The 11709-nt window shown below is 52.2% G+C and overlaps 1 protein-coding gene across 4 annotated transcripts; it reads left to right on the top strand.

The window, feature by feature from the left end:
- The first annotated feature begins 3331 nt into the window (after positions 1-3331).
- Positions 3332-11144, top strand: LOC102368861 (CD276 antigen-like). 4 transcript variants are annotated; one of them, XM_025202310.1, is made up of 5 exons: positions 3604-3630; positions 5521-5640; positions 7171-7503; positions 9658-9751; positions 10370-11144. In XM_025202310.1, the coding sequence occupies exons 2-4, from the start codon at positions 5583-5585 to the stop codon at positions 9732-9734; spliced, it is 468 nt and encodes a 155-aa protein (XP_025058095.1). In that variant the 5' UTR covers positions 3604-3630; positions 5521-5582; the 3' UTR covers positions 9735-9751; positions 10370-11144. The 4 variants fall into 4 exon arrangements, with proteins under 4 accessions (XP_025058094.1, XP_025058095.1, XP_025058096.1 ...); XM_025202311.1 differs by having other exon boundaries at positions 10354-10452; XM_025202309.1 differs by lacking the exons at positions 3604-3630; positions 9658-9751 and adding an exon at positions 3332-3343.
- Positions 11145-11709: the final 565 nt, after the last annotated feature.

Below are 11709 nucleotides of genomic sequence, written 5' to 3'. Positions count from 1 at the left end.
ATCTAGCTGGGGTCATCTAAACCCAGCACTCTTTCCTGCCTATGCAGGGGGTCGGACTCGATGATCTATTGAGGTCCCTTCCAACCCTAACATCTATGAATCTGTGAATCTATGACACAGATGAAAAGGATTGGGGAGAGCGGGCAGCCCTGGCAGACCCCCGACTATTGCGATCCACATGCTCAAGAGCCCATTGACCAGCATCTCGCTGCTAACATCCATGTACAGCATCCTTATCCAGCCGGTGAAGGTTAGAGGGACACCCATGCACTTCAGTGTCTCAAAGAGAAACCGGTGTGACACTCAGTCATAGGCTTTTTCCAAGTCCAGGTTCAGCACCGCTCGCTTTTGTCTTCTGTTCCAGCTGGAGAATGTCCCAGGGTGCCCTAGCCTAAAAGATCTTTTTCCTGGCCTCCCGATGCCAGGCACCAATCTGGGTCTTTACCTCCCGCATGTCCTCCCTTGTATCCCAGCATGCTGCCGCCTGCCTGTGCAGGTTCTGTAACTTAACGGGTCAGGTGCTCATGCTGCCTTTTGTGGAATAAAGCTCACTGCTTGCCAGCCTGCTGGAAGAAGCCTTTGGTCCTGTCTTTGACGCTGGCCCACCACTCTGACTGATTTGGGTACAGGACCTCGAGGGTCCTCCAGCCTGCATAGTGCTCTCTGAAAATGCTCTGGGTCTTTTCATCTTCCAACAGACTGGTGTTTAGCTAACACACCCCTCTGCCCCTTTCCAGCTGTCCTTCCATTTCTGCCTGGATAGTGAGGAGGCAGCAGTCCAAGAAACAGACAGGCATGGAGTGGCCTTCCACCCCTTGGGGATGAGGACAAAGTCTATCTGCACCTTGGTTCCCCCTGCCGGGTCCACTCGGATGAAGTTCCCTCTGGGGTCTTGGTCTCCTTTCCCAGTGTCTACTAGGCTGTGGTCCTCGATCAGCTGTTTCAGTAGCCTGGAGGAGGTGTCTATGCCTACCCACTGGGTGCTACTGACTCTGTTTGCCTCACTGATGACACAGCTGAAGTCACCTGTGATGATTACCGGCCAGCATTGTTAGAGGCATGTTTTCTAGGAACTTGCACCTTGTCTTTGCTTTGGCTAGTGTGTACATGCACAGCACCTCAGAAATTGTTCCATTTGCTTGCATGGTGGCTTGCAGCAGCCTGCCTGCAACTATTTCTCTTTGCTGCACAGGGTGCAGTGTCTCCTTTCAGCAAGATTGTGACCCCAGTAGCCCTAATGTCATCCGCCCCCAACCACAGGGCTGCCCCATGCGGCTAGTGTTTGGAGAACAAAAAGCTGCTGGTGTTACCCTCTGGTCACCTTGAAATCCACAGGGAACCCCTTCCTCTTTGCTCTGTCCGCTCCACCTCTGGCTGCTCCTCCAACACTCATGCCTTTCTTAGCAGTTTCTGGATAGCTTCCTGCCATCTGGGGCTCTTGGACTCCTGTGTCACCTGGACACCTGGAATCCAGAAATGAGAAACAAAACCTCCCCCCTCTCTCCCATGCTCACGTGGGCAGGAAGAGCAGGGGATCACCCACTCTTTAATAAAGGGCAAAACATTTGTACTCTCTATGCCACAAACTGAACATACCCGTTCATCTGAACACACCCACAGACTCCAGCAACCAGCCTGCTCCCTGCACCCAAAGCACAGGGCGGAGAATGGAGGAGCCTGCCAGGGAGGCATTGCAGAGTGGCTGCAGTTTAGGACTGCTGCCATTTCCCTCTAGGAACAGCTCCAGGTCATCACCCTACCCCCAGACTCATGAAGGCCTGACCAGAGCGAGCTGGGCTCTGCTCTTCTTGCCTGGGGGGCTGCTGTAGGGAAGAGAAGGTCGCCAGGCAGGCCTCAGACATCTGGGAACACAGGAGCCCAAATGCAGCCAGGCTGCACTGCACCCTATTTAATGGTCCAATGCTTTGGGCCAAGGGATCTTGAAACACGGGCTCCCATTAGTCATTGTGCGCACTTGCCACTGTCACAGCAACTGCCCTGCAAAATACTTAACAAAGCTGGAAACCCCCAGGGGCGACGGGTCCTCAAGCTTACCCAGTACTAGGCAGGTGCTTTTGTTCATGTTGAGCATGGCCCCTGCTGCTGCTCTGTCTATACCTGGGTGTATTGTAGTGGTCTTTCCACCGACCCTTCGTCCCTTCATATGATGTTCAGGTCAGGCATATATGTGAGGACTTTGGCCTCCTCCTCATTCCTCCCAGGGATTTCCACTCCCCTTACCCGGGGGTCCTGTCCCAGTCGTTGTGCTAATGGTACCATTACACAAATAAACAGGATTGGGGAGAGCAGGCAGCCCTGCCTGATGCCCGACTCGACTGCAATTGGGGCTATCAGGGACGTTGCTGCTCACGCTGGTGTGTAGTGCCTTTATCTGGGTGACACAGGTTGCAAGCACTCCCAGACGGCAAGAGGCCCCGACAGCGCGCTTCGACCAGTTCATCTCCTGCTTCAGGTCTGCACTGTGGAAAACCAGGAACCTGCTCACAAACAGACAGTCGAAGACTATATTAAAATGGGACTGAGTGAAATGGACTGGTGTTACAGGAAGACAGAAGAGGACGATGGGAAAGAACTGGCAGACCTCATCTGATGGAGAGGGGTCTGGCATAGACTTTTTCAGGATGAGGCCCTCTGAGGAGCGCAGTTGGGGCACGGGTATAGGGATGGGTGCACGGGAGTGCGGTGAGAACTGCAATGGGCTTTTAGCGTGCTTTGAGCTGCCAAATGAACCACAGGGGTCACTTGGCAATGTTGGAGGGGAAGATACATAGCTATCTATAGAGATACAGGCAGTCCTCCAACTTACAACACAATTGGGTCTTAAATTGAAATGTAACTCAGAACCGATTCTCTCATAAGAAACAATGTTAATAATGAGGGATTGGTTCCAGAAGCAGGGCCCAATAAATACCCTATTTTCACCAAAAATACCCCAGAATTTTGTACTCGATCAATTATAGATGAGTGATATAGCTACATGAATGTATTTATATTGTAAATAGCAATCGTATTGATTTGGAAGGACTTTTTTGAGGTGACTTTGCTGGACTTTTTGAAGGGCTCTTGGCTGGAGTCTTCTCAGGAGTCTCGGCTGCAGGGTTTTTTTCTGGAGTCCCGTCTGCTTTCTTAAAGAAAGTGTCGGAGGAAGTTTGGACAGATGTTCTCCAGGGAGATCTTGCGAGGTCCCTTCCAGCCCTAATTATGAAATCTGTGGGATGGGTGACACGGAGAACTTGTTCGCTGGCGTGGCGTCGCATCGGAGCAAGCGTTGTACGTCGAAACTGACGTCATACAGGTGAAACGGGGTCAATTCAGAAACGCGGTAAGTGCGAAAGGTTGTAAGTCAAGAACTGCTTGTATAGAGAGAGATTTCCCAAACAAAACAAAACAACCAAATCCAAGGAGTCTTTAAACACCACCTTCGGGGCGGCTCTGGCATCCTTCTGCATCTTCCCCGGTTGCTCACAGTCACGGGCCTCTCCTGCTGCAGCCTGCGCTCGCTCCCAGGGCCCGGTGCTCGGCGCAGGACCCAGGCGCCAAAGTGCAAAAAGTCCCCTGGAGAAAAGCCCTGGGCTGGCTGTGTATCCCGGCATCGCGTGGCGGTGGCTGGTGAGTGCGGGCCGGGGCCGGGGCCGGGGCCGGGGAAGGGGGAGACGGCCCGGGGCGGGGCAGGGCAGGGCAGGGCAGCGGGTCCCCCTCCGGGCGCTGCGGGACGAGGGCTTTCTGCTCCTCGCTCCGTGCCACAGCCGTGTCTGCAGGACTTTCCTCCCCCACCTCCGGGGACGGGCCTCCTCCGACGCCAAGGCTCCGCCAAGAGGCAGCGGGGAGCAGGGCACAGGGCGGCGCTCGCGGGGTTGGGGACCTGCTCCATCTAGCTCCCTCCTTCGCCCTTGGGGCTTCAGTCTGCCCCCGGCCCGCCACCAGACTTGCTTGCAGAGCGATGCCTGGCCGTGCTCCTGGCCGTGCCTGGGCAGGATCCCTTTGCAGGGTGGACTGCTGCCTACTGCAAGGGGAACCCTGCCCTTTCCAAGGAAACCCAGGCATGGCAGGGGGGGGGGGGGGGGCAGGCACCCACGGGCCCCTGGACCCAGGCCCCACTGGCTGGTATATTAATCCACCCACTGGTGACATGTAGTGGGGGGGTGTAGGTACACGTGCACCCTGTGAGATCAGCCGTGCACCCCCTGGAAGTGCCAGCCACGAAACCAGAAGTGCTGGCGTAAGTGCACTTCCATCGGCTGGGGGGGGGGGCCCCCCCCCCCCCACCTGGTTGGCAATCTGGGAAGCACCAGTCACCCATGAGTCCACCTCTGCACCTGTGGCTCCAGGGGCTGTAGACTGAGTGCTCCTGGCCCAGGCTATTGGTGAAGATTGAATTGTGCCTGGCTGTCAGAGCGCAGACAGCACAGGTCGGGGCACACGTACTCACGTGCCTGTAATGCCCCAGGGAATGGGGCAGGCTGGAGGATGGGCTGGCAGGGTGGGAGCATCATGGTGTGAGATGCAGTTGAGGGTTTTGGGGTGAGCAGGTAAGTAGGGGACCCCTAGAGCCAGAAGCCACAGGGTATGAAATCATTGCTGCAGTCACACTGTGCTGCCAACCCAAGACTTTTTAATGAAAATAAATAAATAAATGCCAGTAAAAATGTGTCGGGGTCCACAGAGGCATTAGGTCTAGTGGTTAGAGCCAGGGTGTAGTCAGGAGGGCAAGCCAAGATCAAAACGGGCTCATGTGACAAGCCAGAGGGATTACCAGGAGCAGAGGTCAGGGAACAGGCTGAGGTCAAACCAGGGTTCACAGGGTGACCAGAAATGGATGCGAGGAGAGGAGCTGAGATCAAACCGGGTTTCGAAGCTCAGGGACTGGGTGCATGGGCAGGAATACAGGAACAGGCGTCCGGGAAGTTGCACGGATGAGTGCTACACACAGCCTGAGGCCAGTTTAGTGCCGAGTGCTACAAGAGCTCCTGAAGAGCAGCCCTGCGACCAAGGGGCAGGCTCCCTCTGTCCCACTTTTAGGGATTGAGCATTGCTGGCCTACTTGCCTGGCTGCAGTGCAGAGGCCCCACAAAAAGCACCCTGTCTGGGGCAAATACGCAGATTGTCATTAAAAAAACAACTTCTTGAGTTAGCAACCTTGCCAGAGAGGCTCTACCCACAACAACTCCTGCAAAGCCGAAGCCGAGGGCCCTCGCATAGACGACCCCTACTTCGCGCTGCTGCTCCCAGCCAAAAGCACGGGTGCAACAAGCCCTGGTTCAGCACTGTGGTGGTTGTGCTCCCTCCTCCTTGTCACGTACCTGAGCACAGCCGGTTTTCAGGGCAGAAGTTGTCATGGTTGGGTTGCAGAGCGCCAGCACCTCCCGACTGGGACTGTGTGGTGCTATTGGAACTGGCGCTTCCTGCCTGCTCAGATGAAGGTCTGAGCACCGGGACAAAACCTCGGCCCTGTGAGTGACGGGCTTTGTGGCACTCACAGAGCTTTTCCTTCTCTAACAGGTTGGATCTGGTAGGTTGGACGTGAAGTCGCTGGTTGGAACGAAAGTGACCTCAAAGTGAAAATGTCCGTGAGAGCTGTGCTGGCTGTGACTGTCATTTCCTGCCTCCCTGCCCTGAGGGGTGAGTGGAGTTATTCCTCTTTCTTGCAAAGCTCAAGTCCAAAGCAAAGAGTGTCGGTCGTAGCCGTGTTGGTCTATAAGCAAAGGCTTCTTCTTAGAATCCTCACAGAAAATTAAAGGGGGGCAAAAACCCCTGCTTGCCCCCAGTCTCCCTGCCAGTGCTTCTCTACCTCTTCAGACTCGAGGCACCCTCCATCGCTTTTCTGAATTTATCAGTTCCCTGATTTAAAAACAGCTGGCTTGGTGTGCCTTGACACCGCATCCCTGCAATGCTCTGAGACACACAAGTGACCGATTTTTAACATAGTACAATAGTTGCATAAAACCAATGATGCTAAAAGCTATGCATATAATGGAGAACGATACCCTTGATATCCTTTGTAGAATTTTAACATCACTTGAGACATCCGAGACTTGACTTGCAGGGGGGTTAGGTAGTGTTAAGGAGACCGTAGCCAAGATGTTCCAGGAATTATGCAAGAGGCAAGAATTTCTCAGGGTGATGTCTCCTATTGGACCAACAGCAGAGTTGGGAAAGAGCTAGACGAGCTTTCAAATGCAAGACGGTCCTTTTCATGTCTTGCATTACAAAGCTTGTCAAATCTGACCAATTGCATAGTTGGGAGAGAGTAAGAGAGATCCCCTTAAGTATCCTTGCCCCTCACAAAAGGCTTTCTCACCTGCTTGAGAGGTGGCACAAAAGCTGGCAGTGTTTATTTATGCAAAGGAATCATTTGGCCGTGGCTATTTGATCACTGTTTTACCTTAACTTTCTCAGAGTAAAGATCACAGCAGTAATGTGGTAGTAAGATTTTAAGTGACACAGTGGTACAAGTATTTGTGTCTGACATCCTGTTTTCAATTAACTGCGCACAGTTTCACAGTTGGATCTGGTTGGGAAGCTTTCCTGGTCCAACCCCACAACCGTGTCCTAGAAACACAGGTGGGCAGGACAGTTTTTACTGAGCACCTTGCAGTCATACTTAGCAGTGTGTTTAACCCGGGGTTGCCATCTCGGCTATGGCAGCATTTTCCCTAGAACTGTTAGGTACCTATTCCATGCCCCTAGTTTGTAGCTGACTTGGGGATCCCTGAAACAGGAGAAACCCCTGGTCTAGGGAAAATTGTGACACTGATAACATCCAAAGTGTAGGTGAGTGCACAGCATGGGCAGAAGGCTTTCTAAACTTCCCGACTTTACAGTAATCTCAGCATGGGACAGAGGCATGTGAAGACCAAAGTAAGTTTCGACCCTGCCCCTTTTTCAAGCAGAGGACAGACTATTAAATCACCAGTGCAGTTAGGACCAGATACTTCAAAGCAAATGAAACATAAACATATCTGACCAAAACCCACTGGAGTGTCACTCTGTCCAGCTGTTTACCAAAAGGCAATTGTCAGTGTTCCTCCCAAAGTGAATCCACGGTAAGATCTTGATCAGTCACAGTCCTTTATATGTTAGAGGAAAAGGTGGTGCATTAGGAGAAGCAAATCCAGGTTAAAATGACAGTGGTGACTTTCTCTCCTCCAGGATCCACCATGATCCTGGCAGATGCTGGCACAGATGTGCTCCTGCCCTGCAATGTGCAACACCAAGGCGGCTTCAATCTTTTGGACGTCACTATCAACTGGGAGCGTCCTGACACCATCGTGTGCAGCTTCTACCATGGCAGCAGACAGCTAGAGCATCAAGACGAGAGGTTTAGGGGCAGGACCCAGCTCTTCCCAAACAAATTTTCAAAGGGCAACGCCTCCCTCCTACTGCAGAGAGTCAACCTAGCTGACACCGGGAATTACTCCTGCAATGCTGTTCTCTGGGCCAACACCCAGCTCACTGTTCACACAATGTTCCTCCAAGTGACAGGTAGGACAGTCATTCTCCCCTCTAATCCATGCTGTCATTAGGGTACAGAATGCAGCAACCCTTGGCCTTGGGACTTCTCTGCGCAGAGAAGCAGCAGGCAAACTGCATCCCAGACTTTTCTGCTCCTTGCCTTGGTCTCCACATGAAGCAGACCTCTGCAGGCATTGTGCTGTTCCTCTTTGGACACATACCGGTGGGGCCTGAGAGCTGAGCTGTGCTTTCTCACCCGCACCCCCAAAAGGCTGCAGCAGAGACTCCTGCAGGGGCCTCTCTGCAGTTCTCTGAGCTGCTTTTGGGGAGACACCTTCTTCAGCTAGGGCTTTCTTCCTCTCCTGGTCACTAGTTCTTTCTGAAGCGGGCAGCCTGGCCTCCTGTGGGGTCATGAAAAGGCAGCCCCTTCTGCTCCTCATTGGTTATATCAATCTGTTGGGTGCAGGGACGGGGGAAAGGTGGTGCTTAAAGACCCCTTGGCCCAACACAATGGGCCATTCAGTAGGGTGGTGTGTTGGCCTGGCTACATTTGGGTCTGTGTGTTCCCAGGTGTTTGAGGCCTGCCTGGTGACCTTCTCTTTCCTACAGCAGCACTACCTCCTCACCCCCTGGGTTGTTTTTTTTTTTCCCCCTGGGCAAGAAGAGCAGAGCCAAGCACACTCTGACCATGTCCTCGTGTTCCCAGGAGGCCTCCTGTGGCAGGAAGTCTGGGGGGAGGGGGAAGACCTGGAGCCATTCCTAGAGGGAGACAGCAGCCCTCCCAAACTGTAGGCACTACAATGCCTCTCTGGCAGGCCCCTCTAATTCCCACCCTGTGATTTGGGTGCAGCATGCAATCTGGTTGCTGGAGTTTGTGGGCATGTTGAGATGAATGCACAAGTGCTGTTTGCAGTACCTCAGTACATGTGCAGCTATTCGCCACACTGCTAATCTTCAGTGCAGTACCAACATTTTACACTGGGAGATCTCAATGGCAAAAAAACCACTGCAAAAAAGCAGCACAGGACATGTGGCAGCAGCGTGCACCACCAAAAATGGAACCTGGCTGCCCAGAGCCATGTGCTGGCTGCTGGCTAAGCTCCCTGCGGCCAGATCAGTGCCACTGCTGCCCTGGCAGGCCCCCAGGACTCCAGGTAATTCTGCTTGGGCCAGCACAGGTGCTGACCCCATCTTCTTCCCACCCAGGAAAACTTGGCGCACTCCAAAGCACACGTGCAGAGGTGTGCTGCCATTTGTGCCACGGCAAATGTACGCCCTGCATGTAGGGACGCGCTCTGTAACCCTAATGTGCTAACAAAGGGGTCAAGGACCTTTTTTGGAGCCTCCTCTAGCCTTTGGCAGCTCTCCACTCCCCATTTACTTCTCTGTCACCAAGCCACCCTGCTCTGCCTCCCTTTAATACCTCACCCATCGCCCACAGGTACAGGTCACCTTCTCTACCGCAAAGCCAACTAGAGCACCCAGCTCATACACTTGGGGTTCTTTGGTAACAGCACAGTATTTCCCATCTGCCACGTTGGCTGTTGGCAGGAGTGCCAAACGCAGGCTCAGGACCTGGCTCTAGTTCCTAGCTCTGTAACTTCCCTTCTGGGTGACCTTGAGCAGGCTCAGAAGTGAAGCCACCTGCATTTTCCCCACAACAAAACTGAGGCCTTTGAAATGGGCTCATCGGTTTCCCCAGAACAGATAAAATAGCCCCTGTGGAAGGAAACACCAGAATACTTCTGTCCCCACTGGAATCCCATGCAGCCATTAGGTGCCGGCTGGGGGTGTCTGAGAGCAGGCCTGGACTGGGGAGATCTGGAAACGCCTCAACCAGCCACAAAAGTGCCCTGGGTCCCAGGCATGCGGCTGGGCCAGTGGAAGAGGCTGGAGTGTCTGAGCTGGATCCACTTCTGGGCTTAAGAGGAACCTCCCCCTGAATGCGTCCTCGCACCTGACCCCCTCCCACGACAGGCCCCAGTGCTGGGGGTTCAACATCTTCTATGGCATTTTCTCTCCAGCCCACCTCTGTTCCAGCCTTTTTGAGTTTTGTATAAGTGAATGTGCCACAGTCTATGCAGAAATTAATAAGAAGCTGGAGGTGGTGCTGGAGCTGCTCCTGCTTGGGTGAGGGAGACAGAGGAGAGGCTGTCTCTCTTCACCTGGCTTGCTGTTTCGCAGGGAACGGGCTTGCTGTCACACTGCTGGGAGCCGTGCACTGTCTCCCTGCCATCCTGCTGCTGCTGTGGTACACGTAGTGAGTCTTCCTGCATAGGTGAGTTGAGTGGGACACAAGCAATGCCCATTAGGCTCCACCAGCTCCCGCATCTGGAAGTATTTGCTCATACCCGCCTGGCATGTGATTAACTGAGGTGGCACTCTCAGGCAGGGCATGGGTGTCTCGTCATCAGAAGTCAATTGGTGCCCTGGTCCAGTGCACTGACTCCTCCCAAACCCCTCTTCTAGGGAAAATTTCAGGGGAGTACATGGGCAATAGAGACTTCATGGTCTTTCTATCCCCACCCCCCACCTCAGTTTTCCACCCTTTTGTGCGTGCTACAGTTATAGATGAGGCTCCCCTTCTCTGAGCAGCTGCAGGTGGACAAGAGAAAGTAGAGGAGCCACAATGGGAGGCTGGTGGTCATTGTGAGCCACTGTGTAGTGTTGCCAAAGTTCCCCCCAGGTGTGAGACCTGGCTGAATGGGTTGCTGGCTCCGAGTGGTGACTCTGAGGTAATGGGCACTAGTCCTTTAATGTGGCCAGGCCCAATGGCAGGAGTAAAGCCCCTGGGAGCTGTGACCACAACTCCTCGGTTGTGGGTCAGGGGGGGAAATACAGGCTGGCTGGTCTGGCAGCCTCTCACCTCCAGTAATGCAGCTCTGCTTGTTTTCAGCCCAGATGCAAACACTGAGTCGAGGAGCCCTGAGCACTGAGAAACCCAAAGTACCTATGGCTTCAGCTTCCAATGAATCTCCACTGCACATGATCTATCAGTTGCTGTGACTGCCCTGGATTAATGCTTTGAATGATACAGTGTTTGCTTAGAGGAGCTGCTGCAGGAATTCCTCTTGCGATTTCACAATTTGAGCATATGTGTATGTATGTGTATATATGTGTATATATATATGTGTGTATATGTGTGTGTGTGTGTGTATATATATGTGTGTGTATGTGTATATATGTGTGTATATATGTGTATATATGTATATGTGTGTGTTCAAAATTTAAGAATTGGCATATATATTCATCTTATAAAAAGTCTATGTATAAAGATGAATATATATCCCAATTACTACATTAGAACATGTGTGTGTATAAGTTCAAATTAAGAATCGTGTTGAGATCTTAGCGCTCTCAAAGTTCCTTTCAGCCCTTATGGATCTATATTAGATTTGTTTTTATTTATATAGTAGAATAGGTATATCTACATTTTAGATATTGCATATATAGATAGATAGATATCTATATCTATCTATAGATATATGTATATCAGGCTTGTTTTGTAAGGAGAATAGATAGATAGATATTAATCTATTTAAATGCAATTGGATTTTAAAGAAAATTATATGCACTCTAACTTATCAATTGAGTATTTAAATTGATCACACCTATTTAGCTATAAAATAGAGATATCACTTTCATAGATTTCATAGACATCAGGGCTGGAAGGGACCTCGGAAGATCATCGAGTCCAGCCCCCTGCCCAAAGGGCAGGAAGTCAGCTGGGTTCATAGGATCCCAGCAAGATGAGCATCCAGTTTGCTCTTGAAGGTGTTCAATGTAGGCGCTTGAACCACCTCCGGTGGCAGGCTGTTCCAGACCTTGGGGGCTCGGACAGTAAAGAAATTCTTCCTTATGTCCAGCCTGAAACGGTCTTGTAGTAGTTTATGACCGTTCGACCTCGTCATCCCTTGGGGCGCTCTGGTGAACAAACGTTCCCCCAGATGCTGGTGGTCACCCCTGATAAACTTGTAGGTGGCCATCAGATCACCCCTGAGCCTGCGCTTTTCCAGGCTAGAGAGCCCCATGGCTCTCAGCCTGTCATCGTAGGGTCTGCTTCCCTGACCTCTGATCATGTGCGTGGCTCTTCTCTGGACTCTCTCAAGCCTCCACATCCTTTTTGAATTGTGGAGCCCAAAACTGGACGCAGTACTCCAGCTGTGGCCTCACCAAGGCCGAGTTCAAGGGGAGAATGACGTCCTGGGATTTGCTTGAGAAGCATCTATGGATGCA

Source organism: Alligator sinensis, unplaced genomic scaffold (genome assembly GCF_000455745.1).
Source record: "Alligator sinensis unplaced genomic scaffold, ASM45574v1 scaffold1216_1, whole genome shotgun sequence".
Taxonomy (NCBI): Eukaryota; Metazoa; Chordata; order Crocodylia; family Alligatoridae; genus Alligator; species Alligator sinensis.
The sequence above is the reverse complement of the archived record's forward strand: the minus strand, read 5'-3'. Positions and strand labels throughout refer to the sequence as shown.

Excerpts from the sequence above, each read along its gene's own strand:
- LOC102368861 (XM_025202309.1), top strand. The coding sequence starts at position 5,583 with ATGTCCGTGAGAGCTGTGCTGGCTGTGACTGTCATTTCCTGCCTCCCT. Across the intron at positions 5,641-7,170 it reads CTGCCTCCCTGCCCTGAGGG|GATCCACCATGATCCTGGCA; the intron begins GTGAGTGGAGTT and ends TCTCTCCTCCAG. Across the intron at positions 7,504-10,369 it reads AATGTTCCTCCAAGTGACAG|CCCAGATGCAAACACTGAGT; the intron begins GTAGGACAGTCA and ends GCTTGTTTTCAG.